General features: G+C 35.2%; 1 protein-coding gene across 2 annotated transcripts in view; it reads left to right on the top strand.

The window, feature by feature from the left end:
- Noa36 (zinc finger protein 330 homolog Noa36) overlaps window positions 1–22,110 on the top strand; it is a 269,801-nt gene that overhangs the window by 9,787 nt on the left and 237,904 nt on the right. For both annotated transcript variants that reach the window (XM_090401473.1, XM_090401474.1), the window contains exons 2-3: window positions 9,336–9,471; window positions 17,068–17,087. In XM_090401473.1, coding sequence (XP_090257599.1) covers window positions 9,336–9,471; window positions 17,068–17,087 — 156 coding nt within the window. The remainder of the gene's footprint in view (window positions 1–9,335; window positions 9,472–17,067; window positions 17,088–22,110) is intronic.

Here is a 22,110-nt window from a genome sequence, read left to right as displayed (position 1 = left end):
GAGGTGACTTATTTTCTATCAGTAATGATCTGACAGAAATTGTTCACCTACCAACCAGAATACCAAATATCATTATTCTCCCAATGCCCTACACCTTTTCTTAATCAGCTCTGCCTCCAGATATACTTCTTATGATAACTTTCCTTTTGACAACTCTGACAGTAACCGTTATAAAATTGTAGGTTATATTTTTATATCTGTGTCGGCTGTGGCATTTGTAAAATTTTTTCTTTGTATTAATTTTAACTTTAGTTATTTTTCTATTATTGTGTGTGCGTGTGCGCGCTACCTAGAGCTAATGCTTTTCTTTTATGTTTCTGACTCACTTACAATGAGTTGATGTTCCCCTTAATCCTTATCATAAATATGACCGGCTGTAATTTTAATTGCTGCCAGCTATATATCTGCGACTTATTCAATCCCTTACGCTCCTCAGTTTGGCAAAATTATTTGTTTTTCGACTGCACCAGCCAGACTGAATTTCCGAGAGTGAGGGATTGAAATGTGAAATAACGGCAATGCAGGGCTTGCAACTATAACTGAAGTTTTTAAATTATCTCACTCAACACTTAAGCTAGTCGTGGTAAATTCCTATCAACACACAGATTCGTAATTTTTTTCAAGATAGTGCATTGGCAAGAATCATACCAGCGTGTTGTTTACATATCATTTATTTTGGCCAAGAAATGCGAGTACACATGGGACAATTAATTAGTTATGGCTGTCTTTCCTAGCCTACCTAAATCTTGATTATCACACTGTTATATATCATACACTATTAAATAATACAATACTATACACCACTCTATTATACAACATAGTACGGTATTATACATAATCAAGACAACTTATTTCATACCTGCATACACACACACAGTTGCACATATCTATAGCACAAGAGTATCATTATACAGCTACTCACAGTCTTCCTTTACAAACAGTCCATTGTGTTCAATGAAAGTTCCACTGGGACATTTCATGCATCTATCTTGATCAGGACGTTTCTTGTTTCCTCTAGGACATCGCAGAAATACATCTCATCATTGATGGCAGCCCTTCATCTCTGCAATTCCCTTCATCCGCGAGACCTTTCCATCGGTTCCCAGCCACAAGTGCTGGTGGTTGTGGAGAAACATAGCAACTTCGGAACTTCTCAACTCTTGGAACGTTTGGGAACTATGTGTGTGTGTGTGGGGGGGGGGGGGACTTCACTGAACCCTCATGAACAAATGAACACCATTTCCTACTCACCAGGTTGCTTAAATATCCTTTACCATTCTTTGTCTTTACCTCTGCAATTTTCGCACCTATCCTCAGGTGTGTTGACGTCACAAAAGTGACATCAACACACTTTTGTACCTGTACTGGAGTTTTTGTTTTCTTAATGAATTTTCAACTTTTGTAAGTTTCTGTGATCTTTTCTCTCAGGGCGTTTCTTTTGTTCCTTAATAATCTGGGCAACTTTTGTGCTGACCCATTACTTTAACAGAGAATAATTCTTTTCTTTTGTGTGTTGAGCACAATAGTTTTATGGGTAATTTCAAATCATACATACATAATTTTTCAATTATACCTTACATCATCAGCTTTACATTATGATTTATGCAATATTCTGATTTAAGACTCCTGTGAAATCAAGCTCGATAAGTTGTAAAAAAATAACTTATCATATTAGATTTTACACCTTGTCTGTTTTTGCTTTTCTGCAGATTGACCTCCATTCAGCCAGCTAGTCTCTGCCTCATGTCCTCTAGCACTACAGTGGTATCAACTCAGATGACCCTCTGGGATTTGTGGCTCTTTTCCAATGTCTGTTTCTGCTCTTTAAGCCTTGTTCTCCAACAGCTGTACACCAAAGCGGTCCATAATAAAAATTCAGTATATGGCTTATGTCAAAAACCCCAGCTTTTCACTCAACTTATGTTATAGTCCTCAGCAGCTGTAAAATACTATCAATAAATCCAAATCAGATGTTGAAAAGCAAAATGCAAAAAACTTGCCACCCACATAAATGGCTGTTGAGTGCCATGGTAATATCACCGGAAGATAAGGTTGACATATTAGATCCATCTTCTCCAGTTCTTGTTTAGGTTACTAAGGACAATCGTCTTACATTACACCATAAAAAAGTGTCTGCATGCTTACTCAGATCTTTTGCCAGAAAGACATCAGAAAAATTAAGCATGCAAACTGAAAAAAGTACACGCTATCGCATTTTATGCGATAGTGTGTACCTTAAACTGATAGTGCGATAGTTCCTTAAACTGATTCAGTGTGTCTACATTCACAACACACTCAGGCAGTGCATTCCACTCACCAACTACTACTCTTCATGCAAAGAACCTGCTCCTTACTCCTCTGCTCACACTCTCCTTATACAATTTCCAGCAATGGCCTCTTGTTCTACCCCCCCCCCCCTCCCTCCTGCTTTGCCATTCTATGAACCCCTCTTTGTCAACTTGATAACAACTCCTGACTAGCTTGTATATCTTAATCATATCCCCTTCCTCCTCCTATTTATGAGGCTTTGCAATTTCATTCTCTTAATCTGTCCTTGTACTCTACATTCCAAAGACCACTGACCACTTTTGTGAATCTTCATATCCTCATCACCATGAAAATTTGGCGACCAAATCTATGCACAATAATCCATATGATTATATGATAAGGCCTGATCAAGGCTCCACATCATTGCCATTATCTGATGTGATGCCTTCACAACTTGTGCAATGTGGACCCTGAATTTCAGGTCCTTGTCCACCATCACTCCCAGATCTCTCATCTCCTCTAAAGTTTCCCTACCAAGTGTATACTTTGCATCCCATCGCTGCTTACCAAATTTCAAAACCTTACACTTTGCAACATTGAACTGATAATTCCACTTACCTTCCCATTCATGCAACAATACTCTGCATCGTTCTTCCCAATTTTGCGTCATCTGCAAACAGTTGCATGTCACTAATTAAACCCATCCCAATATCATTGACATACAAATTGAATACCCGTGGTCCCAAAACTGACCCCCTCCCCCTGCAGCACATCATTAGTGACCCTCCTCTTTCGCGATACTCCACTGCCATATACAACTTTCTGACACCTATCTGAGATACAGTCACTGATCCAACTCAGGTCTGTTATTCAATCCTATCTGTTTCCTTTTATTTAACAGCTTGTTGTGTGGCAGTCTATCAAAAGCTTTTGCAAAATCCAAGTACCCTACTGTATATGCATCTTCCCTGTCCAAGGTATTTGTCACCTTGTTATAGTCCATAAGTAATTTAGTAAAACATGATCTCCCTTTAGCAAACCCATGCTGATAACAACAGAGAATACTGCTGTATCTTACGTCTCACCAATCTAGCATCTCCACCACAACTCCAGATATATAGATTAGCCTATAATTTCTAGCCACCACCTTATCACCACCACTTTTATGCAGTGGAATAATTTTACCCTCCTTCCACTCCCTTGGAACCTGTGCTGTTGAAAGACTCTTATTAAACAAGCATGCCAATGCTACTGCCAATTCCATGGAACATTTCCTTAACACCTGATGTGATATGCCATCAAATTCTATCACCTTATTGACATCAAGGTTATTTATTTTCTCAAATACCTCCTGCTCCCTCACAAGTAAGCCATCCTTTCCTCTATCCTCACGTTGTTCATGATTCCACACTGATGAGGATGAAACACCCTTATAAATTGAACACTGAATACCTCAACAATGTCTTCAGCAGCAGTTACCATTCTACCATTTTCATCCATTAATATCATCTTGCCATAATTATTCTTCCTTCTACTTGCCATATATCTAAAAAAACTCTTTGCTTGATTTGCCAATTTCTGCTTATACTCCACTTTTGTTTTCCTTACTAACTGAATCACTCTCCTGGCTTATAGGTCAATTAAATTATAATAGATAAGAAAATATATTCCTGTCTATTATAATTTACTTGATAACCAAGTGAAAAAATTTGTATAACTTGTAGGCTAATTCATGTGTCTGCAGTTGTGGTTGGTGAGGACAAGGATTTAGAATAGATTTGATAATAGCAGTATTATCTGTAATGGTCAGCATGAGTTGGTTAAAGGGAGATCATGTTTTAGCAATTTGTTTATATATTATAATAAGGTGACACATTCCTGGATATGGGAGATCCATACCCAGCAGTATACTTGGATTTTTCAAAGGCCTTTGATAAATTACTGCACAACATGCTGATGACTAAATTGGAATGAATGTGCTTGGATAATAAAGTAGTGAGTTAGATAAGTGATTGGCTGTCATATGGGTAGTATCAGTAGGTGGTGTATGGTGAAATGGATGGGTAGAATTCCAAGGTTACACTTTGAACAGGAAGGTTATCAGTAGTATACTGCTGGAGTCTATCATTATTGTTTAATTTGTGTATTAATGATATTGGACAGGCTTAACTGAAGATTTGCAGATGGTGCAGTTGGGGGAAAAAACTATTGGAATAGTAGAGCAGATGTTGTGGCTTTATGGTTGGTCCAAATAGTCTTTGTGAGTGAAGCTTCCAGTTTAATGTTGCAAAGTGTAAGGTCTTTAAACTTGGTGGGCAAGGATGAGATGTAGGGTATAGTGAATTTAGAAATGAACAATCTGGGAAGGTGTAAAAAGACTTGAAGTTTAGGGTTGCATTGTTAAAATTTTGAGAACATCAGTCAGTTATGGTGATGATGAGGAGAATCTTAACATGTATAAGTAAAGAGTTATGGTTTAAGATTATACAATGTCTTGATCAAACTGCATATGGGCTACTATGCATAGATCAGATCACCTAGTTTTCGAGGGGATGAGGATATCTTAAAGTGGATCCAGAGAAGATTCACTAAGTCAGCATCAGGTCTCTGAAATGCAGGATATGAAAACAGATTGAGAGAATGCAATTTGCAGACAGAGCCTTATGAACAGAAGGAAACATAATATGATTAAGACATATATTGGTGAGAGGTTATTACCAGATTAATGTGGAGGAGATTTTTCATAGAGTACAAGAAAGGGTAGAACAAAAAACCATCCCTGGAAGCTGTATGAGCAAGCATAGTGTTAGCAAGGGAGTAAAGAGAAGGTCCTTTGCATGAAGAATGGCTGGTGAGCAGAATGCATTTGCTGTGAGTGTGGTGAATGCAAAAACTGTGAATAGGTTTAGGGCACAATTTAATGGTCTTTTTGCTTGAGTGTTTGGCCCTTCTGCAATGAGCCTTTAGACCTCACTGAGGTCTGATGTTAATAATAATAATGATAAAATCCTGAAAAATCTAGATCATTGGTTTCTAACTAGAGTGCCATGAGATAATTTTAACATATCAAATATAGATATACCCGAACATTTTGTAAAAAGATTTTTTTTAACATGCAACTCCCACTCATGAAAAGTTTATGTAAATGTATATTACATTAATTCTGTGAGTGGGCTAACATTTTTTCCTGATTTGTATTAATTTTATATATATTTTTTGCAATTTTATTTATTTATTTATTTATTTTTACATAGTTCAGCAACCTTGCTTTAGAGACCAAACATGAACTTTTCAAACTATTTACCTATCAGTAACAGGGCAGTGGCCACACACCAGCTGATGAAATTCTTCTCCCAACTAAGGACAATCACAAACATTCATGCCCATTGTCATATTCGAACCTGCAGCCTGTTATTGAGAGTATATGTGCTTCCTACTCAGCCAACCAAGCTGGCAAATATACACAGACTTGCAGACAGATGTAATTACTGGTTACAACTTCTGCGCATCCCTGCACTGCCTGCAAAATTGCGCAACCAAGGTTCTGTCAGTGGCACTGTGCAATGGCCAAAATTTGTGTGTAGAAAGAGTTTATAGAGAGAGAGAGAGTGTTGCCTAGCTGTAATAGCACCTCACAAGATTGGAATGCAGCCATCTGTTATTTTCAACATGCTAAAAACACTCAGGATCACTAGGATGTTTTGTATTGGATTGCTAACCATTATAACAATCCAGAAGGCATATCTAACTGCCAAAGAACAGGTCAACCACGCTGTGCGAGGATGTAACAGCTTTTGAAAGCTGTGAAGGCATACCTCCATTGTAATGCAGAGAAGGATGTCACATATACTAACTAATGACTTGGGGGTGAGAGCCTATTGTCATTCTACTGGGCACCTCCTAACACCACAACTTATGCAGCAGAGGGTAATAAAATCAAGGGCATTTCTTTGGCAGTATGTGAACAATAGACACAGAGATATCCTCTTCACAGATGAGAAGATTTTCATCTGTGAAGAGTCATTTAACTGCCAAAATGATTGGGTATATGCCTAGGATAGTCACATAGCATGTGCCACAGTGCCCAGAATTGAGAGGTCACCATTTGCATCAGTGATGGTTTGATGTGGGATGATGTATTGGGACAGGAGGATATCCAAGTTTGCATTTTTGTGAGAAAGGGGTGCCAAAGTGTATCAAGACACCAGTAGTATGGCCCCTGAACAACACCTTGTTTCATGGTGGGCAGTGGACCTTCCGACAGTACTCAGCCCCTGCACAGGTGAGGGCCACACAACAGTGGTTGGAGTTAAATGTGCCCAACCACATATCACCATCTGATTGGCCATCTAGATGTCCTGATCTGAATCCATTGGAGGTTGGAGCTTGAGAGAGTAGCCTGCAAGAAATTATACCCCAGCATTGCAAGCCTGAAGGCAGATTTAGAGTGAGCAGTGATAACATTTCCATTGGATGTTGTGCATGCTGTCATTGATATGTGGCCTCACAGACTTTGGGCATGTGTGAAGGCAAAAGAGGGACATTTGTGGTTTGTATGCGCTGAAAGTTGTAAAAGATTTGCTGATAGATTAAAGGTTTATGTGCTATTCAAGTTATAACAATATTTATGGCTAGACTAGCTAGTGTAAAAAATATAGTTGCGTGAAGGTCATTTCAGTGTACAAGATGAAGGGTTTATTGATTTTCGAAAAATTATTGAAGTTTAAAAATAAAATATGGTAACTTATCGCCGAGCTGTTTTTGGGGGGTGTGTTGCTAAACAGTTTCTGAATATTAGAAAGACTGCTATAACAATTCGCCGGCAAAGGTTGGTCGATTGGTAGAGCCTCTGCTACTAATGGCTCAGTTAAGTAAGTTTGAGCACGGTTAGTAGTTGGAAGGGGACCAATCGTTCGATGCTGTTGGCACACTCTCCCTCGATGAGTCTTTGGACTCCCTGGAGGTGTCATAATAATAATATTGCAGTTTTCCACTACTTACCTCTATGGGTAGGGGTTTCAGCACTAACAAATAGTAAAAATGCAAGAAGAGAGAAAGGCTGCTGTCTATTGAAGAAGAATTAAGAGTATCCATTTTTGACAACAAAAAAAGGTTTGACAACAAATGAATAATCTGATAAAATGAAGCGCCAAAGTACAATTTTCACATTAAAATTTTATGATAGTTATTATTAAAAATATTTTTTGAGATAGTTTACCTTTACCTTGTTTACGTCTCATATTTTACAATTTTTTTTGTTTATAATAATATACATTTTGTTTAAAACAATATACATATTAATATAGTATATTATTTTATTTTTCTATTTTACTATCCTTCAGCTTCTAGTCATTACTTTATAATTACATATTAATTTTTATTAAACAGTTATACCATTAATATGCTACTTTTCTTCATTGAACATGTATTAATTAATAAGATAAAATGGAACGCCATACATTTTTTAAAAAGGTTATTATGATTCCTGGGATCAAAAAAGGTTGGGAACCACTGATCTGGATAAGTCTCTTCATCCAGATGGCATCTCAAGAGTTGTGCTAAAAACCTTCAAGTTAAGATTGTCCCGCACACCTATACAAGCTGTTATACATGTTCGGCAACTTCTCAATGTACAGAAGCAAGCGTTTATTCGGTTTGTTCCCAAAAAAGGAAGAAAAACTCCAGCCATCAGCTATCGCTCCTTTGCCCTTGATTACATCTTTTCAAAGATAATAGAGAAGGTCATTATCAGCCAGCCTTTTTTTGCTACCTAGAGGCCTTCCATTTAGTGATTAACAACATGGATTGCCACTCTCATAGCAGGTGATCTTCTAGCCATCCTTACTCACCTTTGAACACAAGCTGTGGAAAGGTTGGAGAAACTGGTGTGTCATTTTTGACATTTTTGAGGCATTTGATTTGTATAGTCTTTATGAAGCTATTATCTTATGGTTCTCTTTCCCTTTGCAATTCAGTTCCTGTTTCTTCTTTGGTCATTCATTACATTTCATGACGGATGGGTTTCTTTTCATCAGATTTCTCGTGCTGAGATATCCCAGAGCTCTTTTCTTCTGCTCACACTCTTCTTCCTATAACATTAATGACCTTCTGTCATTAATCTCAAGTTGTATCCATAGTTTATCCGATGACAATGCATTCCATTCCTCTTTGCCATTCAACAAACCACTCAATGCTAAACATATTCCTGTCTTATTTCTTGGAAGAAAGATCTTACTTCACTCCTTCTTACTTTTGATGATTTCAGCTCTCTTCCAATTGTTAATTTTATCTATCCTGGAAGTACAGATATTGTTATCTGCCTAGCATTAGAATACTGTTTGCCCATTTGGAATGGTACACCAAATACATGTCTTAGAATGCTTGATGTTATTCAGGAGAGGACCATTCACTTATAACTTCTCTCTCTCTCTCTCACTCACAGATTCCTTCCAGTTGCTTTCTCATAGATGCTTTGTTTCTGCATTATGTCTTTTTGTATAGGTATTTTCATAGGCCCTCCAATTTCTCTACTTTTCTTTAAACATCAAGAGCAGCTGCTGCTCATCTTCCATCTACCTCTGTTCTCTGGAACTGTCTTGCTACTGTTTTCTCTAATGACTACAACTTCCATTTTTTCAAAAAATCCCAATTAACACATTCCTTCTTTTTTCCCTAATCACATGGCACTATCGTATTATAGGTCTCGTCACTTCTTATATGTGGGATTGATATAAAGAAATATATAAATTAATGTAGCAATTTTACCACTATATTTAATAACATTGATGTTACTTGTTTTATTTTGAACTGTTTCTTATTTAATCCAGTGGTGAATTAGTGTTATAATTAGCAGTTCTAAAACTTCATGTGTGTATGGTGGGGGATGGGTGGGCGGGTAGAATTAGCAGGCTTAAGGAAAGGTAAGGGAGACATGAATCATCCCATGCATACAATAAACCTCATGATAAACCTGCAGATCAATCAACCACTGGATGAATTTTTTTTTCTTTAATTTATTTTCTTGCTTATATTCATTATTCTATTTTTATCATTTTATGTATCTTTAGTGTAAGAAGCAGTAAAATGCCAAAGAAAAAGACAGGTCAGAGAAAAAAAGCAGAGAAACAGCGTCAGAGACAAAAGGAAATCAGAACTGCAAATACGCAGCGATCGTTAGCTGAACATCCATGTAATGCTCCAATGGTAAACAAAATTTAAAATGTTTTTTCTTTAGTTAATTTATATTTCTTCATATATGTTCTACATACTTTTACTGAAGTTCATTTAGCTAACTTTAAATCCTATGAGTTGTGCAGCATAATACATTGCATACTCAATAACCAAGTGCAGAGAACAACTTTAAAGTATCTATTTCTTTCCCTTTTCCAGTTTACTGATTTCTGTCAGGCAGTTCATTAAGTCTTCTTATCCCATGTACAAGTACTTGTTGCTGCTGTTGCTGTGAGTGAGAGTGATAAACAGAAGAATGATTTTTTAAAAATATATCTTAACTAAATCAAGGTCAAAGATTATTAGACTTGATCAGAGTGTGAGAAGGAGTCCCAGTTAAGCATTTAACTGTTTTGCCACCAGTTACTCACTGTGATCATTCAGTACTGAAATAGGAAGTTGCTAAGCATATAGATTTTCCAATTAGGAAAGTTCACAGGATTAACAAAAAAGAAAAGGTTTGCTGGCCGTTGGCTGAGTAGTTGGCACATCCACTCTTCAACTAGCAGTCTGTCAGAGGTTCAAATCGCTCCATGGACATGGATGTGTTTGTGATCGTCTTTAGGTGGAAGATGAATTTCATTGCCCTGTGTGAGACTACTGCCCTGCTTATTGGAGGCCTGAAATGGCTTGAAAAAATTCCATGTTTGGTCTCTAGAGCAGGATTTCTGGACTGTGTAAAAATAAATAATAAAAAATACCAAAAATGCATAAAATCAATTAAAAAAAGTGTAGGGAAAAAATCCTGGCCCCACCCATGGTATGAATGTACTACAGGGTTACAAAATTCTTTGTGGATGGAAACCACATAAAAAAAAAAAATGCTGAACTGCAAAATTGGAAATTATTACATAGTCAAGAGAATACTGTGTGATCTCATGGTATCTGAATGGGAAGGATATCAGCAGTGCATGATATCCTTTCCATCCATCATTTAAGCAGTATTTTAAAGTTTCCCATGGGAAACTTTAAAATGATGCTTAAATGATGCATTATCTGAATGTGATGTGCCCTAGAGTTCAAAGAAGAAGAAATAGAGTGGGAGCGAAATGGATGTTCAACTTTATTGAGCAGTAAATCTATAAGAAGAAAAAGATAACATGGAAATAATATCATGACAATAAGGTTGAGAGAAGTTATGAAATATATAGAACTCAAATAAAAAAAAGTTAATACCATTGTATAGAAAGCAAGCTGGAGTGTGTAAAGAAATTCGCTGAGCAACATTGTTATGTTGCAAGTAAAAGAAAAAATAAATTAAAAAATAGCTCTATTGAATGCAGATGGTATGCTTGTCAGAAGTGAATGCAGTTGTTCAAATAACTAGTGCTCAGGTGGCTAAGATTTGTCAATTTGGTGTGTAACATGGCATACAGTATTACCATTACATTGAATGAAGAGATAGAGATATGAAATTCTAGAGCTGTTGCATAATGTGATAAGAATTCATCAACAGGGAGAGATGGGATACTGAGCAAGTTGCTCATATTTCATAATATGAGCAACTTGCTCAGATGAGTATATCCATTCCCTTTATGCATTCGAGTTGCATAAAAGAAAATTGATATACTGTGATGCTGTTGAATTCTTTGCTAAGACATTGGATTTGATACCTCATGAAAGGCCGTTTCATCAACTGGAGGATATGGGATTGGAATATCAACTATTGATGTGCAGAAGTAGGAGGCTGATGGACAGGTATTAGAAAGTGGTATGTTGGGAAAGGGTGTGAGTATGTGAGATTTTTTTGACCAGAAGCATACTCCACGGAATTAGTTCTTGGCCCATTCTTGTTCAATCTATACATTAGTGATATTGGAAAGAAGCTGACAGGAGATGTTCAATTATTTGCTGATGACACAAAGCAATCAGGGATTCTACTGATATGCAGCACTTGCAGTATGATTTGGATAGCCTGTAACTTGGAAGAAAATTACAGTGGCTATCAATTCAATTAGAGTAAGTGTCAAGTGATGCTCTTTGACATGATGAGATTTCCTATAGCATATTATATTAGTGGGTTTATGCTTAGATAAACTGAGGCTAGGAGCATGAAGTTATGATGGATAAGAAATTGAAGATCTTAAGATGCTTAGCAAAAATTGTAAATACAACTCAGAAGATAATGTGATGCTAAAATGAACATTGATATATATATATATATATATATATATATATATATATAAGGAAGTCATTTGTCTGTTTACAAGGCCTTGAGATTGTACCTGGATTACTGTGCACAGATTCAGTCTTCTGGTCCAAAAGGATAAAGAAGCTGTAGAGAGGGTGCAAAGAGTTACAAAGATGATCTGACATTATGGAAATGTAGATTATGAGGACAGATTGAGAGTATGGACTGCAGTCACTGGCAAACAAGAGAAAGAGGGGTGAGAGCTAGATTTTTCTCTCTATTTCAGAGCAGTGGATGAGTGGAACAGCTTGCCTGTTGAAGTGATGAGTGCATCTAGTGAAAATGAGTTTAAGAGAAGGTACGGCACCTGATGTGGATAATGTATTTCCTCTCTCAATGAGTTGACTTCTTGGAGTCCTCTGATAATAATAATGCTAGAGACAGAAGATATTCTCATACTTGGCCCCAAGAGCATATTACTTACAGTGTTGCTTACTATCGTTAAGTTTGTTGTGTTGCTTCATTGTGAGATAGTCTGAGTGTCACAGTTATAGCTTGCATTTTATGTGAACGAATGCTGCTTAATTGCTCAGTTGTTTATTGCATTTTGCAATTGTTAGACCAAGTTAGATGAAATAACAAAGGGTTTGCATCAAGTTTTGATTTTAATTCGGTAAAACAGCTTCAGCAATCTTAATGTTTGCAAATAAGCATAAAAAATATGTTAGCCAAAGAAATCCAGGCAGTAGAACAAGAGAATCATTGTTTTCTCTGAGATGGAGCAGTGGGAATTTTTTCTCTAGGTTCTAAGGATAGCAGTAATAACAGTAAATAATACTGTAGTTTTAGACTTTAGACCAGCCAAGGCTCTTGTCTAACTTCCCATAACCAGAGCTCCGCTCTGATTATGAGAAGTTATGACATGCTTGCCTGCATGTCCTTAATACTTTCCCTGACCATGCTCCCTGTGATTTTTTTTCCACCAAGATGAAATTGCAACTTAATATCATGAGATTGAAATTTGAAGGTGTTTCAGAGAACCAGATCAAATTGCAAGTAGTGCCAAATGCATCTGAATGGTAAACTACCAATACCAATATTGTTTCCATCAGTAATGATGAACTTGGTGGTGTAAAAAATCATAAGGGAACTACTTGTGAATAGCGACAATCTGTAATGACATTAAGTCTATACTACTTTTTAGGTACTCTTAAGAGATTTTATGTAGCAATTTGTATGCACACTTACTGTTACAGGTAAAAAAAAAGAGAGAAACTTATTAACAGATGCTTTGAAAATACTTTCATTCCTTATAAATTATTGAATGTGCCTCCATAGTACAATTGGAAAAATGATGGTATATCGTGCAATTTTGATTGGAAAAGACCCAAGTTCAATTCTCATCGGAGAGGAATCTTTATTATGGGCTTTTTCATTTGAAGTTGAGTTAATCAATTTCATACAGAGTAGCAGTGTTTTTCCTTCCAGAAACTCAGGTTTTTCATCCCACATATAGGCAAATCGACCTTCAGAGCACATGCAATTAACAGACAAAAAATACTGTTGTGGTGGTGGTGATGGGTGGTAGATGCTGTTGATGGTAGTTGTATGTAGTAGGAGAATTAAGTAGTTGGGGAGATGGTTAAATGTGTGTAGTTGAGTGGAGTAGAGTGCACTTCTGTGATGAGTCCTTGGACTCTGATGGTGTCATGTAATAGTAATAATAAATTCATAATGAAAGAATAACATATAAAAAAATTCAAACACATGACTTTTACAATTTAAAAAGAAATTAAATTTGTGTGAATATGAAATAATTTCTCAACACTAGAACACTAAGGTGGTTGTCAAAATTAAAATGACAGAAATATGAATCACATTTTTTAATAATTTTTTTTTTTAAGTTGAAACCCCTAGCATCTTCAAATGGTATCTATTTATTGTGAAAGATGCATTTTTGAGTGTGTTTCACAAAATGTAATTACCTATTGGATTTTGATACACAGACAGATTGATTTTATCCATTTATTGTTTGTCTGAGATAGATTTTATTGAAATTAGGTTATTTGAAATCCCTGCAGAAATTTGTTGAACCATTCCAATTTCAATTGAACCATTTACATTTTAGCACAAACTTTTTTTTTTTTTTTTCACATTTTACAGTTTTGCAAACTTTTGCACAGCTCTTGAGGTAGAAAATCAGAATGAGATGGTTAGTACAAAGTGTATGAGTAGTTATGGCCCAAGGAAAGCAGCAAAGTTTTATATATACTAATGTGAGATTTTGAACAAAGGGAAGGAATTTTTGGCATTGGTTAGCTCTTCTTTGCCAAATTAATGAGATGTGGCTAACAGATGATATAGTATTTTTAAGGCAGATAGAATAAACAAGATTGGTGTGTGTGTGTGGGGGGGGTTATGATAGCAGATAAATTGCAGTCAAAAAGAGTAACAGCTCAATAGGGGATCAGTGAAATGGAAAACAATACATTCGATGCCATCTGGTATGAGAGAGATAGCTTAACAGGACAAACTATATAGTTGATTGCTAGGGAATACAAGGGGTGATGTGAATGGTATGCATTGACAAATAAATTCAATGAGTAGGAATAGATGATTATTATGGGAGGCTTCAACTATGGGAACATAGATACAAATGACAAAAGGTCACATGGACAAAAGGAATTTATGCAGCTATTAAGGAACAGTTGTAGCATGTGATGGAAGGTACTAGGGAACTCTGTTACATCCATCCTTTTAAAAATCATGCAAATTAAAGAGACTATGGAGGCTATTGGCATGAGTGTTGACAACATTATCTGCACCAAACAAAACGGCATTCCTCCATGGCAGACTTGCATCTCATCCTGCAACCTCTCACTGTCAACTACAGAAGTCTCACACACCCTCATCTATCTACCTTCAGTTGTTCAATGCACACAGAGCAGTCCACGCTGATTTCTTGTCCATCTATACTGATGGTTCAAGATCTCTATTGGCTGTGCTGCTTCTATCTCCAACCAGATTCCACTCGATTGCAGTAATTACACAGCAGAGTAGCATGCCATTCAGCTCGCACTTGTGCATATCAAAGAAAACTCATACCAAAAGTGTGTAATTTATACAGACTCTTTGAGGTCTTTGCAGGCTGGCTCCTCTCTGGTATATAATCCACATCCAGTACTTGGTGAGGTGTTACAACACTTGTATAAAATGAAGACCCTTAATTACATAAGTGGATATTAGATCCAGCATTATTTCAAAGCCGAATGTAGAAACTATGAAAGTTTTGTAAAAATAAGTTGACCAGAGAGCTTATGGAATACACTCACTGGCATTCACGAGTAGCCTTAGCGTGGACCACCTAGAAAACATAGGCACCACCCAAGCATCTATATATTCACTTTCTCTTAGTCCATTTTGGTAAGGTTTCACTGGCCTGACAGCTGTTTCGAACTGGTTGATTCTCCTCAGAGATATAGGCAGAAATCTTAAGAGAGCAAAAATTCTCGTTCAGTACTAAGGACCGCGAAATGTCAAAGAGGTGTAATTTTCGTAAGCGAACTCTCGGTCAGTGTGTAAAAGTATTTTAATCTAATATCCACACACACGGATCTAATATCCACTTTACTTATATAATTTTGCATCGCCAAACTGAAGCCTTTTGGCTCTTTATTTTAGTGAAAACTCTTAATTTTGATGTTCAGTTGTATTGGATTCCCAGCCATGTTGGAATTAAGGGAAATGACATTGCGGATGCAGCTGCTAGATAAGACATACTGTTTGATAGTCTCTTATACTGACTACACCCATTTTATAAAATCAAAGCTAATTGCCCAATGCCAGTACTCCTGGCAGGAAGCACTGACAAACAAATTTCTTCAGATTAAGCCTGAAATAAAGCATTGGCAGTCTAGTCAACATAGGAACAGTAGAGAGAAAGTGTTCTTGCTAGGCTCCACATAGGTCACAGTCATTTCACACATTCTTATTTACCGAGGTAAAATTATTGTGAGAAATGCAACACCTGTCTTACCATTAGTCATATTCTGGTGGAGTGCAAGCACTTCACAAGAGAGAAATGACATAATTTTGATTGCATCTGGCCAAGTCCTATACAGTCAAACTTTTTACAAATAATTAATTTATTCAAACATTTGATTTTAAATTTGTTTATATGTAGATACTAAACTTTGTACATAGATTTTATTTATTAATTTATCTTCTTATAACTATTTATTAATACCTGGTGTGGATAACTATTTATTATTACCTTTAATATGTAGACACTTAACACTTTGTACATCCATTTTATCTTATTCACTAATTTATCTCTCTCTATATATTTATTTATATATTAATATCCTGTGTACTGCTGTAACTTCTGTCCTGATGCTATGACCTTTGCTGTTCTTGCACTATAAAACAGTCAATTGCACCCTGCACCACAAATCAATCAATCAATCAATCATCCCAGGTCAAGATTGTACAGTCACTCTCCTTAGTAGGAGACAAAGTGACTACTTGGCTATAGACAAATCTGCTGATATTGTTATCAAAGTCGCATAAATTCCATTCCTCCTTTCACTCTGCAGCACATAGTTGAGGTCTCATAATAATTACTACCTCTTATAGGTCTTTGCTTGTTTTGTCATGTTAGCTCATATCTCATATAGCTTCAAATTCACTGCCTCACATAATTGCCCTTATGTGATATAGTTGCATTTCTTCTGTTGTCATCTCTCCTTCCCATGTCCTTTTTGCTCTCTCCTCCTCAAGCCTCACTAATACCTATAATTATTTGACCAAGTTAAACTAACCAGTACCAAAAACTCCTTACTGTTATTCTTGATGCTTCTGGCATTAGTGTACACGAATTGCAATATATACTTTTTGCCCATAGGTGTCCATTTAATCTGTTAATCATTATCCATTCAGATTTAAAACCTCAGAAACAGCATTCTTTGATCATTCCAATTATCACACTCACTTGCCTCGGTCAGGGGTTCATATGCATCTCTCATCTTTCTCTCCTACCTAGTTTTGTACTGCTATTTTCTCATTAAATAATTCTGGCTTTAGTCACTTAACTTCAAATCCATTCAGATTCAAGTCACGAGTCGTATATAAGTCCTTTCGTACATAAGTCGCTTTTTCTCCATTTGAAACGCTGTGGGGAAAAAAATCCAAATCTATACAATTTGAAATATTAACCACTCAACCGGCTATAACGTGTATACTTGTCAAAGTTACCATGGATGCAAAGTGCATATTAAAATTGTAATACATTTATATTACATTAAAATATATGATGGATATGAAGTGTATGAGGAATGATGTATTTTGATGCTTATATAATAATAATAATTAAAGAATATGTGGGGATTAATTCAGAGAATGACTTAAGGATTAATGCTTTTTTTCTTTTTTTCTTTCAGGAATGTGACAAGTGTAATAAGTAAGTGAATTTATTTTTACATATTTTCTTTCTCTTTTCATTAAATGTGATATTATTAACTTATCATAAAAATCATGTTAGTCATTTATATAGAAGTGATTATTTATAATTCTGGTATTATTATTTTATGATGAATAGCTTCAAAGACTTTGCCAGATATTATGATAGTGTAACATATTTAATCTTTCATCACTAGTTTTCTCTCAAAAACTTTCTTCTAGATTTGTCCATTATTTGTCTGATCCCTATTTGATCATTTCAATATTCTAAGCACTTCACTCGTAACCATATCATCTCACCTATATCTTAATTTTTCTGTCCTTTTTGCTTCAAACATATGTTTCAATAATCTCTCTTATTATTCAGTTTGAAGTGACTACTGTCATAGATAGCTCAGTTTACATATTCTTGAATGTTGATAATATCAAATTCTTGTCTAATGCCTTCACTTTTAATGTGCTTCTTGACCTCATCCCACATATCTGTAGTCTCAGTCTATGAACAACTGTTTTATCTCTTATGTAACTCTCATGTCCACATGTTAATATTGGTTTGAATATTGCCACATATTCTGATAACTTGTCTGTTTTTGGTTGAGTTCTCTGCTGTTCCATATAAATTTGTTCACCTGGCTTACCACTATACCTGCCCTGTATACTTTATTACTTTACTCCTTATTTAATTTTTCATCTTTACTAAAAATTGTGCCTAATAGTTAAAATGTGTGACCTGTTTTACAAGTTGCTGCTGAATGCAGTTATTTTCAGTTTTCCTGCCCATTATCTAGTTTAGTCTTTTTATTGTTGATTTTTATACCAAATTTGTCATGATATTTATTTAATTTGCACAAAAATTCTTGAAGACTTGCAGTAGATTTATTTAAGAGGATAATATCAAATTTTAGTATTTGGATCAGAGAGCAGAGTTAGAAAGAAAACAGTGGATCAAAGGTATGGTGGTTCTAAGGAAAAGGTGAACAGATAGCATCATTGGCAAACCCATATTAAAAAAAAAGAAGAAAGATATCCATAAATAACTTAACAGAGTTCACCGTATTAATAATGTTATCTGAATATGCATCTTTGGATAGTGGATTTTTCCACATACTACAGACCCTAGAATGATGTTTTTCCACAATTCACAAGTGTGTTCTAAAGTGGTTTCATTTTCACAGTACAAGTGCCATTGGTCACATAATGAATTTCATTAAAAAAAAATATATATTAATTTATAATGCATACATAAAAACAAAATGGTTAATGTGGAAGGGGGGGGGGGAATGAAGCAATACAAAAGAAAGATACTCTAGTTTGGACTGTGAAGTATGAGTCCTTGTATTCCTCAGAGGTGTCATATAATATTAATACTATTATTAATATTATATTAGCTTCTTAAAATTAATATAGAACAGCAATAAAAATGCACTCACAAAGGAAACTGAGCTGCAAAAAACATGTTTCTTCCTTTTGTAGATAAGGTAATAGCAAACCAAACTCTACATTATAATATAGGAAGTTTCCACGATATTGCGCAAATGACAGTAATTTCTGGAAACTTGTATTTATGCAACTTAATTTACTTTCACAAATTGAATGCAGTTTAATTTGTATAATTTATTAAAGTTTATAAAAGAAGACCATATATTTCTTAACCAAAAGAAGACCATATATTTCTTAACCAAATATGAACAAATGACAGTTTGTACTTAAAAAAAAAAAGTAAGCCTGATGATTCATTGATTTATATCAGTCATATTTGCACATAATACTGACTACAAATCAAATGCAAACTAAGAAAAATAAATACAAATTGAGAAAGTATTTTTTCCTCAAATAGGACTGTATTTTTTTCTATCATGATTCTTTTTGTATTTATTCTTTAATTTTTTGTTTATTCTCTTCAACTGTAATAAAAATTTATAATCAATATAAATTGATTACATCTTTATTTTTTCTTTTTTTTTTTCACGTTTTCTTGGACATTATATGAAGATATGGCCGTGATGAAATATGCAGTATTTTAATCATTAAGCACAAACTGTTGTATGGTCATTTGGTCCAGAAATCTTTTTTCTAAACTTCTATTGACCTCACAAATTAAAGTCCATTTAATTTAAAATAAATTAAGTTGTGCATGTAGTAAGTTTCCAATAATAACTGTCATTGATGTACTGTGGGTAAAAAAAGAAACTTGCCATTTCATAGTGTAAACTTTGCTCTTACTTCACTAAATGCATGAAATAGAAGCAATATCTTTCTATCTTTTTTTTTTTTTTCCATCTCTGGGTCCATTGTATTCATTTATTTAGTTGTTGAAAGTTTTTCCACTTGGTTATACTATAAATTAAAGATACCAAGAAATTATATACTTGGTTAAATCCTTTATCCAAGTATAAGCATACACTTGGATAAAGGATACACTTGGATACAAAGTTTGCACCTGAAGCATTTTCAGGGCAACTTGTGGTAAAGGTGGTATGACTTCACATCACTTGCTTTAGTATCCCTTAATGCAATACTATTAAAACCAACGTTATGAAGACCAAAAATACAAAAAATTCAAGAAGACAGTAAATGCAGATTGTGCAAAGAAAAGGAAGAAACAGTAGATCACAGCAAACTCACACAAGTTGAGTACCATAAATTAATTTTTCATTTTAGAAATTATGGACTTTACAATTATGTTATAAAACGTTTTATAACACAGTTGTAAAGTCCATAATTTCTAAAATGAATGCTGATCACCGTGCAACACTAAAGAAAGGATAATGAGTATCGTAAAAGGCATGATAATGTCGCTAACATAATTCACTGGCATTTATGTAAAAAGTATGGGTTTAAAATATCTAAAGACTATTGAAGTTTAAAGTTGACCAAAAATTTATTTAGAATGAAAAAGCTAAAATACTCTGGGATTTCAAAATTCAGACTGACAAAAGCTTGGAATGTAATACGCCTAATATAACAGTGGTTGAAAAAAGTAAAAACAAGAATTTTCAGTTTATTGAAATATTGGTACCAGGAGATAGCCAAATTGATGAAAAAGGAACTGAAAAAATTACAAAGTATCGTGAGTTGCAAGTCGAAGTTGAATGAATTTGGCAAGAGAAAACAAAAGTTCCCATAATAATAATGGGTGGTTTAGGTGCCATCCCCAAAACATTGTAAAAACATCTAGAAGCACTCGAGTTAGATGGATTATAAACTGGGCAGCTACAAAAGACTGCTTTGTTGAGCACAGCATTCGTATTCAGAAGGTATTTTCACAACTCATAGGTAGGCCCTTGGATAGGGCTCGAATTAGTGGAATATAACCAGCCTTCTACTTAAGGCTGAGGAAGCAAATCAAGTGTGGATGAATATTATATATCATCATCAAATTCCTGATATGTATACCCTAAAGGGGTGTACAGGATATGATAGTTTGCATGAAAAACTTAAACCATTACTAACTTCCTATCTACAATTTTCCTCCAAATCAATCTGTTCCCTGTCCAGACTTCAACATTATCAGATCTTATATTTCTATCTTCTAAGGCACTTTTTACTGTATCAATCCACCTATATCTTGGTCTTTCTCTGGGTTTTTTTCTTGCCAACCTGGCAAAGAACACTTGTTTTGCTAATCTTTTCTCTCCCATTCTATTTAGGTGACCATACCACCTGAGATTAGCTCTGCTAATGCATTTCTGGATGCTAACAATACAGGGTGTATCAAAAAGAATGTCCCGATTTGAAAATTGTATATCTCTGCAACCACAAACATTCATCGTTGGTATTGACAATTTCAAGAAACAGGGTGTTTATGTAAGGAAAACAGTCCTGGACGACCATGCACCTGAGAGGGGAATGTGCAATGAATTCGAGAGGCTTTTCAGCGAAGCCTGTGCAAGTCCACTCGTCGTGCTAGCCGAGAACTTACCATCCCTCATGTGACTGTTTGGCGTGTGTTACAATGACATTTGCTTATGAAGCCATACAGATTGCAACTAGTGCAAGCTCTTCGTGTAAGTGACAAAAAAAAAAAAAAAAAAACAGATTTTTGTGCTAATCTGTTAGAGGACATGGAGGACAACACCTTCCTACAAAGGTTGATGTTGTCCGTGCAGCAGGTGGAGGACACATTGAGCATTTGTAATTGCAGCCAGTGAAACTTTAAGCCTTACTTCATACTTGGTAATTTATTTTGTAACTGTACCACATTTTCATTATTAAATATAATTATTTGAAATTGGGTCATTCTTTTTGAAAAACACCCTGTATTAAATTCTTTCCTAATATCCTTGTTTTTAATATGATATTGCCACTGATGCCATCTGTTCACCCCCCTAATTTTTCTCAGGACTCATATCTGTGGTCTCTGGTCTATGGTGAAGTGTTTTATTTCTAACCCAGCTCTCAGACCCATATGTTAAAATTGGTTTGAACACTGTCTCGTGTATAGCTAATTTAGTGTTTTGACTAATTTGTCTCTTATTCCATATAATTTTATTCAGTTGACTTCCTACCATACCAGCTTTATTGATTCTGTTGTCTATTTCCATATTTAATTTACCATCTTCACTAAAAATCGTGTAAGCAGCTGAAATGTTTTATTTGTTCTATAGGTTCTCCATTCACAATGCGGTTGATATTTTCAGTGCTTCTGCCTATTTTCATTGTCTTTGTCTTGTTATTCTGACCTTCATAACAAATCTATTACAAGAGTTATTCAATTTAGTCATGGAATCTTGCAGGAGATTTATTTAGAAGTATAACATCATCTATATAGAGTAAAGAGCTGAGATTAACATCTCCAATTTTGATATAATGTTTAATACCACTTTCCTTCATAATGTGATCCATATAGATAATAAATAACAGAGGGGATAATGTACATCCTTGTCTTACACTAGATTTAACATAAAACCATCTTCCTTTACTTCCTTCATTTCTGACTGCTGACTTTCAACTCAAATAAAGACTATGTATTGCTCGATATAATGCTCCATTGATACTTTGAAAAGCTTCTCTCTTGGCACCCT

Source organism: Typopeltis vanoorti, chromosome 12 (assembly GCF_054136105.1).
Source record: "Typopeltis vanoorti isolate ZY-2024b chromosome 12, IOZ_Tvanoo_1.0, whole genome shotgun sequence".
Lineage (NCBI taxonomy): Eukaryota > Metazoa > Arthropoda > Arachnida > Uropygi > Thelyphonidae > Typopeltis > Typopeltis vanoorti.
This window is presented reverse-complemented; position numbering and strand designations above follow the sequence as displayed.